Source organism: Xenopus tropicalis, chromosome 3, assembly GCF_000004195.4.
Source record: "Xenopus tropicalis strain Nigerian chromosome 3, UCB_Xtro_10.0, whole genome shotgun sequence".
NCBI lineage: Eukaryota > Metazoa > Chordata > Amphibia > Anura > Pipidae > Xenopus > Xenopus tropicalis.
This window is the reverse complement of record NC_030679.2, coordinates 137969118-137990921: the sequence shown is the minus strand read 5'-3', so window position 1 is coordinate 137990921 and position 21804 is coordinate 137969118. Positions and strand designations below refer to the sequence as shown.

At 48.9% G+C, this 21804-nt stretch overlaps 1 protein-coding gene across 5 annotated transcripts in view; it reads right to left on the bottom strand.

The window, feature by feature from the left end:
• Window positions 1-21804, bottom strand: part of pde4a (phosphodiesterase 4A) — a 314491-nt gene that overhangs the window by 17909 nt on the left and 274778 nt on the right. For all 5 annotated transcript variants that reach the window (XM_031899385.1, XM_031899384.1, XM_031899383.1 and 2 more), the window contains 5 exons: window positions 15207-15392; window positions 14655-14691; window positions 13171-13241; window positions 13016-13065; window positions 12059-12171 (listed from right to left, as the gene is read on the bottom strand). In XM_031899385.1, coding sequence (XP_031755245.1) covers window positions 12059-12171; window positions 13016-13065; window positions 13171-13241; window positions 14655-14691; window positions 15207-15392 — 457 coding nt within the window. The remainder of the gene's footprint in view (window positions 1-12058; window positions 12172-13015; window positions 13066-13170; window positions 13242-14654; window positions 14692-15206; window positions 15393-21804) is intronic.

Here is a 21804-nt window from a genome sequence, read left to right as displayed (position 1 = left end):
CTGCCCCAATAAGGGGTAATTATATCTTAGTTGGGATCAAGTACAGGTACTGTTTTATTATTACAGAGAAAAGGGAATCATTTAACCATTAAATAAACCCAATAGGGCTGTTCTGCCCCAATAAGGGGTAATTATATCTTAGTTGGGATCAAGTACAGGTACTGTTTTATTATTACAGAGAAAAGGGAATCATTTAACCATGAAATAAACCCAATAGGGCTGTTCTGCCCCCAATAAGGGGTAATTATATCTTAGTTGGGATCAAGTACAGGTACTGTTTTATAATTATAGAGAAAAAGGAAATCAGTTTAAAAATTCTAAATTATTTGATTAAAATGGAGTCTATGGGAGGCGGCCTTTCTGTTATTCGGAGCTTTCTGGATAACAGGTTTCCGGATAAGGGATCCCATACCTGTACTGGTTTGTTATTAAGTGAATACTGACAGTTGTTTACAGTTGTAGCAAGGTTATCCCTAGGATCCAATTACACTAACCCGATGCTCTGAGGAGCACTTTGGGAAGTTCTAGTGCAGCAAGCTCTCATAGAGAATAGAGAGGACAGATAGCCAAGCTCCAGGGCTCCATAGTGACTAATAGAATAAAGTTTGGCAGGTCAAAAAAGGTGTCAGCCTTGTGTCTGCCTCCGGCACATAGTGAGGAATGCAGCAATGCAAGTGCTTATTCAGTGAGCACTAAAGGGGGTGACTGGGTGCTGTAGCACTTGCTTCCAGGGTGTTGTGATAAATAACTCATGGTGTCCTTTGTTGGTTTGTACTTATAAACTGTACTGTTATGATTTTTATGGGGTACTTTTTATTTCTAAATGACACTGTTACCCAGCAAATAATTCCCTCTGCCAGTTAAACTTTTATTCTTGAACCAACAAATGTATTTGTAGCTGTAATATTGGTGTGTAGGCGCCATCTCAGTGCCTTGTGCCTGAGTCTGAGCTTTCAGCCAGCGCTACACATTAGAACTGCTTTCAGCTAACCTATTGTTTCTCCTACTCCCTGTAACTGGAGGAGTCCCAAGCCGGACTTGGATTGCTTACTATTGAGTGCTATTCTGATACCTACTGGGAGCTGCTATCTTGCTCCCTTCCCATTGTTCTGCGGATCGGCTGCTGGGGGGGGGGTTGGTAGGGATATCAGAGCACAGGTCACATGGCTGTGGCACCCTGGGAAATTAAGGATATGGCTAGCCCCATGTGTAATTACAAAATTATATATTAAAAAAAATCTGTGTTTTTGAAAAACAGATTACAATACAGGATTCTGCTGGAGAAGCTCTATTAACTGATGGGTTTTGAAAAAAAACTTCACGTTTTGGCAAAATTGCATGAAAGTTGCACCATAACCTTTGCATTTGTGTTAAAATGTTGTCACTGTCAGCACTTAGTGTCAATAATGGCAGCAGTGTCCTATTCACTTGGGGCAAGTCAGTTTTAGCTTTTGACACAGCCCCCTGTTATTACCAAATTAATAATAATAGGTTTTTTTTTTTTTTTTTGCATTAGTGTGTGCGCTTGCACATTATTTATCAGGGCAGGCTGGAGGGGTGTATGAAAGTACACAAATCTGTGTATTGGCTCCTTACAGTTATACGCGGCGCCGCCCCTCTGCGGAGGGATCCCAGTAATATCTGCGCATTTATACGGCCCCTTTCTATTACAGTTATACAGGCGCCGCCCCTCTGGGGAGGGATCCCAGTAATATCTGCGCATTTATACGGCCCCTTTCTATTACAGTTATACGCGGCGCCGCCCCTCTGGGGAGGGATCCCAGTAATATCTGCGCATTTATACGGCCCCTTTCTATTACAGTTATACACGGCGGCGCCCCTCTGGGGAGGGATCCCAGTAATATCTGCGCATTTATACGGCCCCTTTCTATTACAGTTATACAGGCGCCGCCCCTCTGGGGAGGGATCCCAGTAATATCTGCGCATTTATACGGCCCCTTTCTATTACAGTTATACGCGGCGCCGCCCCTCTGGGGAGGGATCCCAGTAATATCTGCGCATTTATACAGCCCCTTTCTATTACAGTTATACACGGCGCCGCCCCTCTGGGGAGGGATCCCAGTAATATCTGCGCATTTATATGGCCCCTTTCTATTACAGTTATACGCGGCGCCGCCCCTCTGGGGAGGGATCCCAGTAATATCTGCGCATTTATACGGCCCCTTTCTATTACAGTTATACAGGCGCCGCCCCTCTGGGGAGGGATCCCAGTAATATCTGCGCATTTATACGGCCCCTTTCTATTACAGTTATACACGGCGCCGCCCCTCTGGGGAGGGATCCCAGTAATATCTGCGCATTTATACGGCCCCTTTCTATTACAGTTATACGCGGCGCCGCCCCTCTGGGGAGGGATCCCAGTAATATCTGCGCATTTATACGGCCCCTTTCTATTACAGTTATACAGGCGCCGCCCCTCTGGGGAGGGATCCCAGTAATATCTGCGCATTTATACGGCCCCTTTCTATTACAGTTATACACGGCGCCGCCCCTCTAGGGAGGGATCCCAGTAATATCTGCGCATTTATACGGCCCCTTTCTATTACAGTTATACGCGGCGCCGCCCCTCTGGGGAGGGATCCCAGTAATATCTGCGCATTTATACGGCCCCTTTCTATTACAGTTATACAGGCGCCGCCCCTCTGGGGAGGGATCCCAGTAATATCTGCGCATTTATACGGCCCCTTTCTATTACAGTTATACACGGCGCCCCTCTGGGGAGGGATCCCAGTAATATCTGCGCATTTATACAGCCCCTTTCTATTACAGTTATACACGGCGCCCCTCTGGGGAGGGATCCCAGTAATATCTGCGCATTTATACAGCCCCTTTCTATTACAGTTATACACGGCGCCCCTCTGCGGAGGGATCCCAGTAATATCTGCGCATTTATACAGCCCCTTTCTATTACAGTTATACACGGCGCCGCCCCTCTGGGGAGGGATCCCAGTAATATCTGCGCATTTATACAGCCCCTTTCTATTACAGTTATACACGGCGCCCCTCTGGGGAGGGATCCCAGTAATATCTGCGCATTTATACGGCCCCTTTCTATTACAGTTATACAGGCGCCGCCCCTCTGGGGAGGGATCCCAGTAATATCTGCGCATTTATACGGCCCCTTTCTATTACAGTTATACGCGGCGCCGCCCCTCTGGGGAGGGATCCCAGTAATATCTGCGCATTTATACAGCCCCTTTCTATTACAGTTATACGCGGCGCCGCCCCTCTGGGGAGGGATCCCAGTAATATCTGCGCATTTATACGGCCCCTTTCTATTACAGTTACACACGGCGGCACCCCTCTGGGGAGGGATCCCAGTAATATCTGCGCATTTATACGGCCCCTTTCTATTACAGTTATACGCGGTGCCGCCCCTCTGGGGAGGGATCCCAGTAATATCTGCGCATTTATACAGCCCCTTTCTATTACAGTTATACGCGGCGCCGCCCCTCTGGGGAGGGATCCCAGTAATATCTGCGCATTTATACGGCCCCTTTCTATTACAGTTATACAGGCGCCGCCCCTCTGGGGAGGGATCCCAGTAATATCTGCGCATTTATACGGCCCCTTTCTATTACAGTTATACAGGCGCCGCCCCTCTGGGGAGGGATCCCAGTAATATCTGCGCATTTATACAGCCCCTTTCTATTACAGTTATACGCGGCGCCGCCCCTCTGGGGAGGGATCCCAGTAATATCTGCGCATTTATACAGCCCCTTTCTATTACAGTTATACGCGGCGCCGCCCCTCTGGGGAGGGATCCCAGTAATATCTGCGCATTTATACGGCCCCTTTCTATTACAGTTATACGCGGCGCCCCTCTGGGGAGCGATCCCAGTAATATCTGCGCATTTATACGGCCCCTTTCTATTACAGTTATACGCGGCGCCGCCCCTCTGGGGAGGGATCCCAGTAATATCCGCGCATTTATACGGCCCCTTTCTATTACAGTTATACGCGGCGACGCCCCTCTGGGGAGGGATCCCAGTAATATCTGCGCATTTATACGGCCCCTTTCTATTACAGTTATACAGGCGCCGCCCCTCTGGGGAGGGATCCCAGTAATATCTGCGCATTTATACGGCCCCTTTCTATTACAGTTATACAGGCGCCGCCCCTCTGGGGAGGGATCCCAGTAATATCTGCGCATTTATACGGCCCCTTTCTATTACAGTTATACGCGGCGCCGCCCCTCTGGGGAGGGATCCCAGTAATATCTGCGCATTTATACGGCCCCTTTCTATTACAGTTATACAGGCGCCGCCCCTCTGGGGAGGGATCCCGGTAATATCTGCGCATTTATACGGCCCCTTTCTATTACAGTTATACAGGCGCCGCCCCTCTGGGGAGGGATCCCAGTAATATCTGCGCATTTATACGGCCCATTTCTATTACAGTTATACAGGCGCCACCCCTCTGGGGAGGGATCCCAGTAATATCTGCGCATTTATATGGCCCCTTTCTATTACAGTTATACAGGCGCCGCCCCTCTGGGGAGGGATCCCAGTAATATCTGCGCATTTATACGGCCCCTTTCTATTACAGTTATACGCGGCGCCCCTCTGGGGAGCGATCCCAGTAATATCTGCGCATTTATACGGCCCCTTTCTATTACAGCTATACGCGGCGCCGCCCCTCTGGGGAGGGATCCCAGTAATATCTGCGCATTTATACGGCCCCTTTCTATTACAGTTATACGCGGCGCCCCTCTGGGGAGCGATCCCAGTAATATCTGCGCATTTATACGGCCCCTTTCTATTACAGCTATACGCGGCGCCGCCCCTCTGGGGAGGGATCCCAGTAATATCTGCGCATTTATACGGCCCCTTTCTATTACAATTATACGCGGCGCCGCCCCTCTGGGGAGGGATCCCAGTAATATCTGCGCATTTATACGGCCCCTTTCTATTACAGTTATACAGGCGCCACCCCTCTGGGGAGGGATCCCAGTAATATCTGCGCATTTATACGGCCCCTTTCTATTACAGTTATACGCGGCGCCCCTCTGGGGAGCGATCCCAGTAATATCTGCGCATTTATACGGCCCCTTTCTATTACAGTTATACACGGCGCCGCCCCTCTGGGGAGGGATCCCAGTAATATCTGCGCATTTATACGGCCCCTTTCTATTACAGCTATATGCGGCGCCGCCCCTCTGGGGAGGGATCCCAGTAATATCTGCGCATTTATACGGCCCCTTTCTATTACAGTTATACAGGCGCCGCCCCTCTGGGGAGGGATCCCAGTAATATCTGCGCATTTATACAGCCCCTTTCTATTACAGTTATACAGGCGCCGCCCCTCTGGGGAGGGATCCCAGTAATATCTGCGCATTTATACGGCCCCTTTCTATTACAGTTATACAGGCGCCGCCCCTCTGGGGAGGGATCCCAGTAATATCTGCGCATTTATACGGCCCCTTTCTATTACAGTTATACAGGCGCCGCCCCTCTGGGGAGGGATCCCAGTAATTTCTGCGCATTTATACGGCCCCTTTCTATTACAGTTATACAGGCGCCGCACCTCTGGGGAGGGATCCCAGTAATATCTGCGCATTTATACGGCCCCTTTCTATTACAGTTATACGCGGCGCCGCCCCTCTGGGGAGGGATCCCAGTAATATCTGCGCATTTATACGCCCCCTTTCTATTACAGTTATACAGGCGCCACCCCTCTGGGGAGGGATCCCAGTAATATCTGCGCATTTATATGGCCCCTTTCTATTACAGTTATACGCGGCGCCCCTCTGGGGAGCGATCCCAGTAATATCTGCGCATTTATACGGCCCCTTTCTATTACAGTTATACACGGCGCCGCCCCTCTGGGGAGGGATCCCAGTAATATCTGCGCATTTATACGGCCCCTTTCTATTACAGTTATACAGGCGCCGCCCCTCTGGGGAGGGATCCCAGTAATATCTGCACATTTATACGGCCCCTTTCTATTACAGTTATACGCGGCGCCGCCCCTCTGGGGAGGGATCCCAGTAATATCTGCGCATTTATACGGCCCCTTTCTATTACAGTTATACAGGCGCCGCCCCTCTGGGGAGGGATCCCAGTAATATCTGCGCATTTATACGGCCCCTTTCTATTACAGTTACACACGGCGGCCTCCTCTGGGGAGGGATCCCAGTAATATCTGCGCATTTATACGGCCCCTTTCTATTACAGTTATACGCGGCGCCGCCCCTCTGGGGAGGGATCCCAGTAATATCTGCGCATTTATACAGCCCCTTTCTATTACAGTTATACGCGGCGCCGCCCCTCTGGGGGAGGGATCCCAGTAATATCTGCGCATTTATACGGCCCCTTTCTATTACAGTTATACAGGCGCCGCCCCTCTGGGGAGGGATCCCAGTAATATCTGCGCATTTATACGGCCCCTTTCTATTACAGTTATACGCGGCGCCGCCCCTCTGGGGAGGGATCCCAGTAATATCTGCGCATTTATACGCCCCCTTTCTATTACAGTTATACAGGCGCCACCCCTCTGGGGAGGGATCCCAGTAATATCTGCGCATTTATATGGCCCCTTTCTATTACAGTTATACGCGGCGCCCCTCTGGGGAGCGATCCCAGTAATATCTGCGCATTTATACGGCCCCTTTCTATTACAGTTATACAGGCGCCGCCCCTCTGGGGAGGGATCCCAGTAATATCTGCGCATTTATACGGCCCCTTTCTATTACAGTTATACGCGGCGCCGCCCCTCTGGGGAGGGATCCCAGTAATATCTGCGCATTTATACGGCCCCTTTCTATTACAGTTATACGCGGCGCCGCCCCTCTGGGGAGGGATCCCAGTAATATCTGCGCATTTATACGGCCCCTTTCTATTACAGTTATACAGGTGCCGCCCCTCTGGGGAGGGATCCCAGTAATATCTGCGCATTTATACGGCCCCTTTCTATTACAGTTATACGCGGCGCCGCCCCTCTGGGGAGGGATCCCAGTAATATCTGCGCATTTATACAGCCCCTTTCTATTACAGTTATACGCGGCGCCGCCCCTCTGGGGAGGGATCCCAGTAATATCTGCGCATTTATACGGCCCCTTTCTATTACAGTTATACAGGCGCCGCCCCTCTGGGGAGGGATCCCAGTAATATCTGCGCATTTATACGGCCCCTTTCTATTACAGTTATACGCGGCGCCGCCCCTCTGGGGAGGGATCCCAGTAATATCTGCGCATTTATACGCCCCCTTTCTATTACAGTTATACAGGCGCCACCCCTCTGGGGAGGGATCCCAGTAATATCTGCGCATTTATATGGCCCCTTTCTATTACAGTTATACGCGGCGCCCCTCTGGGGAGGGATCCCAGTAATATCTGCGCATTTATACGGCCCCTTTCTATTACAGTTATACGCGGCGCCGCCCCTCTGGGAGGGATCCCAGTAATATCTGCGCATTTATACGGCCCCTTTCTATTACAGTTATACGCGGCGCCGCCCCTCTGGGGAGGGATCCCAGTAATATCTGCGCATTTATACGGCCCCTTTCTATTACAGTTATACGCGGCGCCGCCCCTCTGGGGAGGGATCCCAGTAATATCTGCGCATTTATACGGCCCCTTTCTATTACAGTTATACGCGGTGCCGCCCCTCTGGGGAGGGATCCCAGTAATATCTGCGCATTTATACGGCCCCTTTCTATTACAGTTATACGCGGCGCCGCCCCTCTGGGGAGGGATCCCAGTAATATCTGCGCATTTATACGCCCCCTTTCTATTACAGTTATACAGGCGCCACCCCTCTGGGGAGGGATCCCAGTAATATCTGCGCATTTATATGGCCCCTTTCTATTACAGTTATACGCGGCGCCCCTCTGGGGAGCGATCCCAGTAATATCTGCGCATTTATACGGCCCCTTTCTATTACAGTTATACAGGCGCCGCCCCTCTGGGGAGGGATCCCAGTAATATCTGCGCATTTATACGGCCCCTTTCTATTACAGTTATACGCGGCGCCGCCCCTCTGGGGAGGGATCCCAGTAATATCTGCGCATTTATACGGCCCCTTTCTATTACAGTTATACGCGGCGCCGCCCCTCTGGGGAGGGATCCCAGTAATATCTGCGCATTTATACGGCCCCTTTCTATTACAGTTATACAGGTGCCGCCCCTCTGGGAGGGATCCCAGTAATATCTGCGCATTTATACGGCCCCTTTCTATTACAGTTATACGCGGCGCCGCCCCTCTGGGGAGGGATCCCAGTAATATCTGCGCATTTATACGGCCCCTTTCTATTACAGTTATACGCGGCGCCGCCCCTCTGGGGAGGGATCCCAGATTTTAATTCTCTTATAGTTCAGATTATTTCTATGGTGGGACTGAGTAGTATTGCAGGACAGCCCCTGTGCATATATGTCACTAAGGAATATTCAACGAGCAATAACAGCAACTATTGCTGGATTGTATTGAACACCCTCCAACTGACATTCTCTCATTATCTGGTAACCTTAGTGGGCAAAGCCCGACCATACCGTAGATCATATCTGACAGTTCCCTACCACATCCCTTTATCTAGAGACCCTGCAGATTAGTTGGTGTCTTTATGATTTGGATGTCCTTCAGCACTCATCGCAAGGGCAAGACAAATGTATTTCTGTGGCTGAACACTTAAAGGGTCATTTGAAGCTAACCAATAGGAACATGAATCCAATAAAACATCAGCTGCAGTGCAGCAGGTAGAAATGAGCAAGGTCTATAACACAACTTCTCAAGAACTTCCCATTAGTGATTGGGGGGGGGGGGGGGGTATTGTCAACTTTATTCATTTGCAATAATTAAAGAGTCAGGAGAAGACAAACCAAAACCTTTTCTGTACGTTTCACCCGAGCTGTATCCATAAAGTATAAAGACATATTCACATTGTAATAAACAAATATCCTAAATGACTGACCTCCACAGTAAAGATGGCCGTACACAGGCCTATAAAAGCTTCAGTCATGGCCTCTCCAGACCAAGTTGGCCTGTGGAACGGAGCCGGCCTGCCTCAATGATATCTGCTTGAAAGTTGCTAGATATCTACCAACGTGGCCAACTGTACAATATCATTGTTGGCCTGGGGGTCAAAAGATTTGATCAGTCCGGCCTAGAGTGTAGGTGGGACACAACTGAGCTCATTGGTGATCATAATGGACTACACCAGTGGTGTCCAGCTGATTACATGTAGCGGGCTAATTATTTCTCATATAAGATTAAATTAAAATAATAATGTCATACAGTGAAGTCTATGGAGCTTTTGAGCAGACTGGGGGCCATAAAAATCTTTGGAGGGCCACATCCGGCCCAGAGACCTCCAGTTGGACAGCCCTGGACTACACAATAGTAGTAGAACAATGGTGAGGCCTATCTAAGTGGCGCTAATATTCATACTCGGTAATATATGAAAACGTTTTCCAACATTAATAATGACACAGACAAGTATAAAGGATCTATTATCCAGGAACCTGTTATCCAGACAGGTCCGTGTCCCAAGCATTCCAGATATAAGATCCCATATCTAAGCTAGTTAGGAGAGAGATCACGTCTATAGGTGTTTGCTGGACAAGGAAAGGCAGTAAGAAACTTTAGGTCCATGGGAAAATTTCCCAGCAGTCTCAGCAAGACATTAGGAATCACTTTTTGGCTTTATGGCGCCCCCCCCCTAAAATGTATCAAAATAGGGCTAAACAAGGTCATCTAAAAAGCGACATAAACGCTAATAATGAACCAGACAGAGCAGATCAAGCAAATGAATGGAGTTTGTTTACCTGGTCCCACCAGCCAATCAGCCACGGTCTGGAGCATGTTTCACAGAAAAAATCTACCAAGGGCATGTTTCAATCCTAACTGGATATTTTCCAAGGAATCCAGTCTGCAGTGTCCAGATGCCAAAGACGTGTGAGATCTCCCAAGGTCCAAGATCCACAGGAATAAAACCAGACTTTTACAATCCTACAAACTTTAGGTCCAGAGTGAGAAGAAAAAAAAAAAAGAAAAACCCAAAAAATCTTGAAGAAACCGGTTCCAAAATAACTATAACCTTCCCGCCGGGGCTTGGAATTGGGAATACATTCACAAAATCCACAGAAAGAGGGGAAAAAAAAGCTTTAGAACCTTAGATACTTTATTATTTCCGTGCTGTTTCAAAATATTTTGAGAAGAACCTTGAAAAAATCGGGGTAACCTCTCATTGTACCGAGGGTTGGAGAGAAGATCCAGAAAAAAATAATGTAAAAGAAAATATAAAGGAGGATATTGTTGGGAAATTTCCCTCTCGGCCTGTAAAGACTCGCAGATTGCCTTAAATGGGTGTGATGAGACACAGCAAGCGAAGGGTTAATACTGGAGACAGGTGAGGGAGGTCTAGGGCCGAGGGCCCGCTGCTTGGGGTAACAGAGTCAGATTCATTGAGGAGGTAGAACAGCGACTGTAGACATTCCTCCATAGAATGGGATGCCGTACGCACAGGCTTGCCGAGGATCCTGCTAGAGTGGTAGCGAGTCTCTCTCAGCCAGTCAGGGGAAGATGGCACAGTCCGTACATTATCCTTACGCCGACACAAAACATCAAGGTATCGAGGCCTGCGCTGTGGGGTTTATTATTAACCCATCACTTGGGAGATGGTGAAATCCCCCACAGCTTATCCTTGGTTTGAGGGGTTACATCTTTAAAGCCTGTACCGGTTGCCCGTTACCCTCCCGCCCCCCACCCCCCCACCCCTTATCTTCCTCTTCTTCTTCCTCCGTGTCTCGGGGTGGGGGGAAGAAAAAACAAGTCAGTGTTCCGGCGGGCCCAAAGAACTGCAAGATAAGGCCTTCCCCTGCATCCTTAAGTGGCAGAGAGCAGATTGCTCGCTACGGCTACAGCATCACCCTTGGGTACCAAAGTGTCCGGATGCAGCAGCGGGAGATGGGTGGCAGCGAGATGGCGACATATGAGGAGGAAGGGTATCCGTTGCTTTCCTCGCAGCCGGGGCTAGCTGTCAGATGGCCGATGGCTGGCTGCTATCCTCTCCTTGCTTTTCCCTATATCTAGCATACTGCAGTAAGCAGGGATGTGATGTAAAATAAAAAGGGAGGGGGAGGAGGGTGCGGGAGGGGGGAAGGGAGGTGGGGAAGGGGAGAGACACCAGCCACGCTCGCAGACATGCTTTTCCACATAATACCCTCACAGCGCTTTGTTTGGAAGGCACCCGTACGGCCTTCGCCACCAATTGTCTCTTCTTTCCTAAACGGCACAATAGAATTGGCCTTATTGTGCTCAATGGCCCCGTGCCGTCCCACCATGCCTCGCCATCTCTGCTGCTGAGTGACAGCTTCTTATTGATGTGGCCTTGAACCAGGCCCCAGGCAGCTCTACAGACATGATGGAATTACCCAGCATCCCCGGCCAGCCTGATTCCTGAGGTATGCAACCTTCTATTGCAGGATACATCACCCCTTTACATACATATATATATATATTAGAATAATAATAATTATCATCATTTCATGAACAAAAACTAAAAAGCAACCTCCCCTTTCCACCTCGCACTGCTTCCCACAGAGGGAACACCCTAGCTACAGCACAGGTAGTGATACCAGGTGGTGCCGCCCTATAGCACAAAGGGCATTTTGTCTCCCCAGCGGGAAACAGCAGCCCAGTTCCACCCTCATGGGGCACCGACAGACGGAACTCAGACAAACGGGCCACTGGAATTATTATAGTGCACAAGAGCTGTGAATATTCTGTAAGTTATATCCTTATAAATGGTGCTTAGTGATGCCATCAGTTATAATCAAGGCTTAGTGATGATGTCATCACGTTTAACCAATGCTTAGTGATGCCATTTGTTACACGACTTAGATGTGGGCTGTTTTTAAAGGGAAGACAAACCCTTTTGAATTCAGCTGACAGTATGTACATGGGAGCCGCATTCTGTAGGGATGGAGTATCCCCTGTTGTGCATGTTTGCAGTTACAGAAGCAGGAGCTGCCATATTGCTTGCCTCACTTAAGAAAGGATCTTCAAAGCGCTAATGACGGCGGCGGTGGGATGTCACTTACCTTGTTAGACGCCATTTCACTCACAGAACGGTAGGTCTGCATAGTCTCCAGCTGATCCAGACACCAGTCTAACTCCTCCAGAGTCTCTTTGGCTAACTGCTGATACGTTTCCTCTGTAAGAGAATGGCACGGGGGTATATATGAGGGGAGAATATGTACCACTAAGAATATATATTTACAATGGAGTTTCATTAATTGTAGCCGACTATCTGAAAGCCAATAGTTTTGTGAAGGTGACCCTCCCCTTTCAATTCTTACAGGGCGTGCTATGCCAGGTAATGACACCCCGATATCAGAGGGATGCCAGAAGGTAAGCTTGGACCATGTATTCATACTGTACAGTATTTGGTTAAGGTTTGTATCTAGTGCTGATCCCCCCAGGCCCCGCAAGCTCCTTGATTGGTAGTGGTCACACAGGCTTAAGCTGGCCATACACGGAAAGATCCTCTCGTTTGGCGAGCAATATAGAATTGATGCAATTGTTGGCCCTCGGGCTGAACTATCGGATCAGAGAGATGGGGTGCAGGCTGTGGGGACAAGGACTGCATTAACTTGCTGATGCTGATTTTGAAACCTGCCTGATTGACATCCGGCTGATTTTCAGCCAAATATCGTTCGGACAGGCCCTTCTGTGAGCCACATACATGGGCCAATAAACTGCCAACCATTGCCATGTATGGCCACTTTTAGCCTGGAGCAGGTGAGATAATCCTGGTAAAGCAAACCAGTAACCTATGTGGGTGCAGGGAAGGATGTGGGTGCAGGGCCAGGCACAGCCCTTGTGTTCCCTTCCGCTTCTCGCTCTCTGTGAGCATAACTTTCAGCTTAATGGCCATACAAGTCGGACCCTAGGGATCTGGCCAGACCCTGGCACGCATGGTTGTTCCTGAAGAGACGCTACAGAGGGACATCTCCAGGGGTGGCCAACGTCACTTTGTCATATAGAGAAATCCTTACCTGAGAGAGTGGCTTTACAGACTGTTTGCTGAGGCATCACCGGGGAGCGCCTGTGGGAGACAAACACACAGGTAGTTAGAAGGCACGGTGTAAGGGCTTTGTGCCCCAGTGATCCCCAGAATGTGGCCCCGACAGCAGCTTGTGCGCATACTCACTTGTTGGTTGGGGTGGTAACGTTGGCAAGGATGGTAAAGTTGTTCCGCACGCTACGCAGGCTGGCCAGCACCTGACAATGAACATTACACATCACTTGCACATTCATGCTGGTACCATATCAGCACATCCTATAGCTACTGCAGCCACAATCATCAACATGTGTAACCCTTTATGTACCCCTAGACTAGCCAGGGTTCTGTGATACTACTGTAGCTTTCTTTAAATACCCTCTTGCCACAACGCAATGTCTTTTGTGACTTCGCTACTATGCCCATTTCCAGATGCACCACAGGACTATCTATCTGCTCACTGGTACATACCTAGTTTATTAGTAATTCAATCTCTTCCCCTATAGCCGGCTAAACATCTCTAGTTTTTACTAACTAGCGGCATTGACCCAAAGAACCCATCAATGTCATTAGGGCACTTTGCTCCATTGTAGGACCAGCCCTTTAACCCATTATACACATGCCTATCCATTTAAACAATTTGCTCCCCAGTGGGACTTGCCCATTAACCCATTAAACATGTCACTCTCTTGAAAGCACCTGGTTCTTTATTAGCACGAACCATATAGGGCACTAAGACCCCCAGGGAGACAGACCCCTTTTTCCCACTTAGGTAACTGTCTCTGCTTCTCTATGGAAAAAGCCTATTGTTCACACCAGAGGTTCCCACAATGCAGCAGGGCAGGGGCGATTAACTCATACTAGGCACAGAGCAGTTCTGTCCATAGGCCACTTGGTGGCACTGTAACAAAACCTACGCACGGGGTTTGCTTAAGGATAATGATGACCTTGCTGTCCTCTACCTTCAAAATTGCCATGTGCAGAACCTCTATTATCATCCGTATCCTTGATTTATGTAGCACCGACATATTCAGGAATTATTATGCTTTATTCCCAGTGCCTGAGCATGGAGATTCCGTCATGTTGGTGAGAAACTGGAGCTCAAGGGCTGACTCTAGTTGTTTTGATCCATGCTACATGCGAGGCCTCATTATCTGTATATAGTGTAACACTGCGCAGCTTACAGACCCAAAGCTACTGTCCAACTACAACTCCCAGCAGGGACCAATATTTGCAATATAGTGGGCCAAAATCCAAGGTACCGTGATGTAGTCTATAAGGTTCCAGTAGAGAATGATGGGAAGGAATCTGTGCCAACGCTCTGTGCATACCATCTATAACCTATATCTCACATCAGTGGGGCTCATTTATTAACAATGGGCAAATTTGCGCCTGGGTAGTAACCCATAGCAACCAATCAGGGGTTAGACTTTCCCAGCCAGCTGCAGGCTGAACACTGAAAGCAATCATCTGACTGGCTGCCATGAGTTTTTGCCCAGATGCAAATATTCCCAGTGTTTATAAATGACCCCCACGTGTGTTAAGTGGCAGATTCTGAACTTGTGGCTGCTGATTGGGTGATACCAAGTCATTAACAACTTTATATAAAGGTAGCCTCGTAGAATGAATTATACCTGAGCAAAGGGTGTAACGATGAGGTCCTCAGCATGCCTGCAGGAGGAAAGAAAATACCATGAATAAAAACGAAACAGTTGGCGGCCATTTAAGGAATGGATGGGGGCAAATGAGGAGAGCAAGAGGGGCTGATGGGAAGTAGGAATGCATGTGAGAAGAAGCGGCAAGAAAGAATGGGGCACAGCAAAATACAGCACAGGGCCAAGCATCAGTAAATGTAAACAATCTGGGGTCGAGGGACTTGGGCTGATAAAGGGGGTGACAAGCAGGGGAGACACTGGGGCCATCAGTCTCTAGTTCGGCCAATGTCATTCTGTAAATGAGAAGGGTCTGTAAGTAAAAATGTCTCAGCTAAGTGTGGGGCACCTTAGTGGATGGGAGGGGGAAAGGAATTGGGGGGGTTTGAGTGGGGATACATATTCATTGTACATATCCGATGGCAGAGGATATGTGTCAGGATGATAAAATGATAGCCCATTTGTCAGTATGTTTGGTACCAGTAAAATAACCTGCCATCACAGCTCACCAGAATATCCCCATCTTGTACTTACGCCTCGCTGGTGACGGAGGAATTGCGGGACATGGTTTTCGGAGACATGTCATAGTCACTGTCGGACCGGTACAGGAAAGATTCCCGCCTCTGGCTTTGTGGAAAGCTGGGGTGAAGCACCAGCCCCGGACTCGCCTGCGAATCGATTGGGCTGCGCCCTGGGGAAGGACCGTTCTCCACATCGAAGCTGCCAAAACAGAAGCACGGGGGTTAAATAGTCGCAGGGCAGAGATCTGCATAACATTAGAATGTCAGACTGATTCACTCACGGGCACGGAATTGCTGTGATTCTGAGCTGTGAGGGGGCCCTGGGAACTCCCCTTAATCCCAGTAACAGGGGAACCCATCCGGAGTGGCTGTTGTGCCATGGCTGCCAATGTAGCACATCCGGAGGGCACACTCACGTCAGTGGGACATCTGTGTGTGGGGGGATTAGTGGGTTTGGGCGAGGCAGGAGCAGGGAGCGAGTAGAGAAATACAGGGCAGGGAGCCTAACGGGAGTACCAGTTATACCGTAACAGACTCGCCCTGATAGGCTAAGGTGGCACACTTATGGTGCCGAATGGGCAGGGATATCTGGCACTGTGGGAGACTGGATAATGGATTACACCCACACGTGTGTCTCCGGAGCCATGTTTACTCAGCATAGGTGTAAATCATCTTTCTGTCAGGGGTGCCCGAGTAGCAGATAAAAGGGAGCGATAAGACACCCGCCAGGAAGGGCCACTGTGTGTTTGGTACAGGACAGCACTAGGTAACAGCGGCGGGGCCACAACATGTAGCTAGGATGCTGTTTGTGGGTCAGTTGAGTGCATGTGTGAGTAGCACGGGGTCAGGGGGGGAAGAAAGGGCTTTGGGACACAGCAACAGAGGGCCTTCCTTGGGTAGAAACACTGCATATTATACATCTACAATATATATATATATATAAACCTGGGCTATCTCATTACAAACCTGGGCTAACTCATCACAAACCTGGGCTATCTCATCACAAACCTGGGCTAACTCATCACAAACCTGGGCTAACTCATCACAAACCTAGCATTTGCACTACTAGAAGCTGGAACCATTTCTTGGCAGGACTGAGCCTGCTGTGCCCTGTGCTGTATGTAATCGACTGCCTTACCCGCATTCTCCACCACATCCTGTGTGCTTCTGATGACCCCCAGGATTTAGTGGAAGGGACAAGTAAGTTTGTATACAGCACAGGACTAAACTAGTAAATGGCTAGTAAAAGACATTTTTTTAGTGACCCCCCAACAACAACCAGGTAACATACGTGGGTATGTATACACAATAGGAACATGGGAATCAGGATGTGGCACTGTATCTCAAAGGTTGACCACAGGGTCAGACCGGGCCAGTGGGAAATAAACTTGTGGGCCCAGTGACCCAGACCCGATCCCTGCCAGCGCTTCCTCCCCCAATCACACCTAGGCAAGTATAAAATATGCACACCAGAGGGGAGGGCGACTGTGGTGGGGGCCCCTGAGGGGGTGTAGTGGCCCCTGGGGTGGCACATCCCAGTCTGACCCTGCTTGAATGTGAGTCGGCACTTAAAGGAAAATGTAGGTCTGAAAGAAATTAGTGGGACTGACAAGGGGGTTACCAAAGACGTCACAGAGTTGGAAACTTACACAGGAAGAATCCAGAGCTAATTTCAGTTTCACATCTCCCTTTTGCTCTAATATGCCCTGTGGGTGGCGCTGTACAAAGAATACACTATAACACTGTCAGCCATTGGGCCAGTTGTACTGAGGCATCTGTCCCCTCTGCATCCGACACGGAAGGGCACAGTAAAGTGCAGTCCCTGCCATATAATTAACTTCCCTTCCGCCGTCAGGGCTGTAATTTCAAAGGGGATGTAAACCTAAATATAACATTTTGCCTAATGAAAGAAAAGAACTTTCGGAACGAGCCGATCTTGAAGGGGTTGTTCACCTTTGAGTCAACTCAAATATAGACAGTAATATTCTAAGAGAATTTGCAGTTGGTCTTCATTTTTTATTATTTGTGTTTTTTTTAATTATTCCATTTTTTGTTCAGTAAAGGTCCCCATACACGTTAAGATTCGCTCGCTTGGCGAGATCACCAAGCCAGCGGATCTTCACCCGATATAGGTGGGGGATATCGGGGAGCGCGTAGGCTAATTCGATCGTTTCTCCCTGGGGCCAAACGATCAAATTATATTAGCGGCAATGGGGCAGTCGGTTCAGGGACTGCATCAACGAGCAGATTTTTTAACCTGGCGGATCGATATCCGGCCAATTTCAGGCCAGATATTGGTCGGGCAGGCCCCTCGTTTCTGCCCCTACAATCGGCCCGTGTATGGGGACCTTAACTCTCCATTTGAAATTTGGAAAGAGTCAGAAGAAGAAGGCAAATAACTTAAAACCTATAAAAAATAAATAAAGACTAACTGAAAGGTTGCTTAGAATTGGCCATTTTATAACATACTACAAGTTAACGTAAAGGTGAACCACCCCTTTCATGTGTATGGCCGGCAAACCTGTGAAGACGCACACATGCGTTGTCAGAAACAGAGTCTGACTGGCGCTACATTGCTGCCAAAGTCAGAACCGGCAGTGCAGAAAGGGACAGCCTGATCATGCATTCGTTAGCAGTCATATGGTTCATTCATGCCGGATGGAAAGTTGCTTAGAAATCTATCTGAGTGACCCGGTAGTGAGTGGGGACACAGCGGGCAAGCTGATTGTATAACACCTAAAGCCACGGGTCTGCGTCACGGAGAGGCATCTCGCATGGAAAGGAGAGGTCTCGCTTACGTCTCAGTGACATAAGGAAATTAATAGGATTTGCAGGCGCGCCAGTGTAAACCTCATAGGATTCCCCTAATCCAGCAGCCCATGCCTTTATGGCTACGGATAGGGCTGATTATCCTGCCTCCGCAATCAAATGCCCCCATGTGCCCTAAGGTGGCAGAGGGGGCAGCACAGGCTTAATGCATTTATACAAGAAAATACTCCTTTGCCAGCAGTCTCGGCCAGCCCTCCGAGCTGTTTCCCACAGAAGCTGTGAAGGTAGAAATCTGTTGCAATGACAGGCACAATAGAGACACTCACCTCAAATATGTTGGGAATGTTCCTAGAAAAAATAGCTTTTACGGCCTCATTTAGTATCGCTAGGCACTAAAATGGGCGCAGGCTTAAACTGCCATACATGAATGCAGGTCTGGCCTGGGGTTCAATATTGGCCCTGTCATTACAAGTACACAGCCCCCCCACCTAGGGGTGCCACCTGTCCGGTTCTGACCCAGACAGCCTGGTTTTTGGAAGGGTCAGAACCTCCTAATTTGGAAAACCGGGCAGGACTCACTGAGATTGACGCAGCGATTGGTTGTAGGGTGGGGGGAGCGCAGGAGTTTGTGACTAGGGTGGGGGTGCCCTAGGTGGGAGCCCTGGTGAGCCACCCAAGTCTAAAACTGCCCTTTAATGGCTTATTAACCATATGGGTGCCAAGATATTATGCAGCTCGTTGCCCAGGTTCATCACCTACCAATTGAGCAGGATTTTTGAGCAGCATTTCCCAGGACACAAGTCACAGGGATGGGTAAGTGGCTCCTAGTGAGTTCCCACGAGTTAACAGAACTGCACCTCATCTTCTTAGCGCTCAGGGGGGAACCGAAAACAATAGCAGAAGTTTCCCCGTATGAATGTGCAGGCCTAGAATAAGCGCCGCTGCTTCCCCGTAACATACACAGGCACTGGGAAGCTTTTTGTTCTGTGTTCATTGTACGGAAACCTGCTATTTCCATCCACGCAAGAATCCTAATGATCAGCCATGAAGAGAAATTATATATAATCTCTTTTATTCTTTACACGAAAGGGCTCCTCCTCCTCGTCTTTCCCCATAATGAAAGAAATTCCAATATTAATTAAACAATGAATGTGCCTGCATGTTTCTGGAGTTTGGGAGGAAACCACCGAGCCGCCATGAGTGAAAAGGCAAGCGTAAGCCCCCCCATAGGCCCAAACTGTCTGTGGCATCTTACAGCAGCCCCTCTGGCATTTGCATGAACCCACAGATTGCCAGTCTGGGCCTGATTTTCAGTACACAGAGGCCCAAACAGCCCCCCCATAGGCCCAATATATAGTGAGTGACTATGGCACCTTACAGCAGCCCCTCTGGCATTTGCCTGAACCCACAGATTGCCAGTCCGGGCCTGATTTTCAGTACACAGAGGCCCAAACAGCCCCCCATAGGCCCAATAAATAGTGAGTGACTGGGGCATCTTACAGCAGCCCCTCTGGCATTTGCATGAACCCACAGATTGCCAGTCTGGGCCTGATTTTCAGTACACAGAGGCCCAAACAGCCCCCCATAGGCCCAATAAATAGTGAGTGACTATGGCACCTTACAGCAGCCCCTCTGGCATTTGCCTGAACCCACAGATTGCCAGTCCGGGCCTGATTTTCAGTACACAGAGGCCCAAACAGCCCCCCATAGGCCCAATAAATAGTGAGTGACTGGGGCATCTTACAGCAGCCCCTCTGGCATTTGCCTGAACCCACAGATTGCCAGTCTGGCCTGCACCCAGCAGAAGAGAGCTAGCCCTCCCTTGGCAAACAAGCCAGATACTAGCAGGCACTGTAGATAAAAGTATATACACACGTATACACTGTTAACATAGATAGAATCAGAAGGAAACAGCAAGGAATATTACTATAGGGGAATTATAGTGCATAGGCTCTGACTGTAGCTACAAACACACACACAGTCACATACGCCCGTGCACAAATGACGTCTGTTTGTTCCACTGAGGTGGCATATATCAGAAATACTGCTTTCCCACACCCCCATGGCCGGTACAATTATTGACGCAAGGTGAGGTCACTGTGACTCTCTCAGGGACACACAGTGTTACCAGTAACACAACAAAGGAACCCAACTCGGCACGGAGTACTAAAGCTAAATAGAACTGGCAGCGGCAGCACCGGAACCTGCTCCCAAAGGCTTGGCTAGGGCTGTGCATAGAGATTTACCCACATACTGTAGCCTCCCCTACTATACACTGCACTGACATTGTATATCTCTGTATGACTCCTGCTTCTGTAATATCATGTACTGTTGCCCATGGCACAAGTCAGGGTACCTACAGGCAGAGTTTCCCTGGTCTCTCTGCGGTGCGGTATTGGGCAGATATGGGTCCATATAACCCCTCCTATTGCTCCATATAACCCCTCCCTATAACTCCTCCTATTGCTCCATATAGCCCCTCCCTATAACTCCTCCTATTGCTCCATATAACCCCTCCCTATAACTCCTCCTATTGCTCCATATAACCCCTCCCTATAACTCCTCCTATTGCTCCATATAACCCTCCCTATAACTCCTCCTATTGCTCAATATAACACCTCCCTATAACCCCTCCTATTGCTCCATATAACCCTCCCTATAAGTCCTCCTATTGCTCCATATAACCCCTCCCTATAACTCCTCCTATTGCTCCTTATAACCCCTCCCTATAACTCCTCCTATTGCTCCATATAACCCCTCCCTATAACTCCTCCTATTGCTCCATATAACCCTCCCTATAACTCCTCCTATTGCTCCATATAACCCCTCCCTATAACTCCTCCTATTGCTCCATATAAACCCTCCCTATAACTCCTCCTATTGCTCCATATAACCCCTCCCTATAACTCCTCCTGTTGCTCCATATAACCCCCCTATAACTCCTCCTATTGCTCCATATAACCCCTCCCTATAACTCCTCCTATTGCTCCATATAACCCCTCCCTATAACTCCTCCTATTGCTCCGTATAACCCTTACTTATCACTTCTAATAATATCGCCCAGCAGAATGAGGAGCTGACACCCAAACATGACGTGCGCCTCTCTGAGCAATGCAGGAATCCAGGTAAATAATGAGAAGAAATGCTAAATAGCTGCATATGCAGTTGTGCCCCCCAGAAGGGAAAGTAAATACAGCCTGTAGTGAAGGCCACACTGGCAGCCTCCAGCCAAAACAGCCATTCATCTCTGTCTGCATAGCAAGGTCTCATTCCCACACTGCCCCCCCCCCCCCCCCCCCCGCGCTACTGGTGTGTTTATTCCCTATCATAGTTCTACATACTGTGATACCTCCCCCCTTCCCCTCTAATCCCAGAGTATTATCTGTCTGTGCCCCTCTGTATATCTGTGTATTACAGTGTATATGCTCTGTCCCATGGGATGGCAGTGCTCATATCTGCCTATGGCGTATTACAGTGCCATTGGGCCGGACACTCGGGGCACAGCTTCTTTGTAGTCCTTTGACTACGAACTCTCGAACTCAAAGCTAAATTTACATTTCCTATTAAAATTCTCCATTTCTTACACACACTGGAATAAAACTAGAGCCCCCCCCCCCCCAAGATACTGCCAGGGTTTATGATACATTGGCCAGTGGGGGGCAGAGTCCCGTTGTGGGGTTGCCAGCATGTCTTCCTGTTCCTGTATCTGCTTCCCTGTGTATATGAGAGTGCAAGCTCTGCAGGGCAGGATTCCCAGTAGTACACAGCTGTAATTAAACAGACCAATTTGCTGGAATTCCCTATTGTGTCTCCTCCTTCCCATTCAAATCAATGTTTATTGT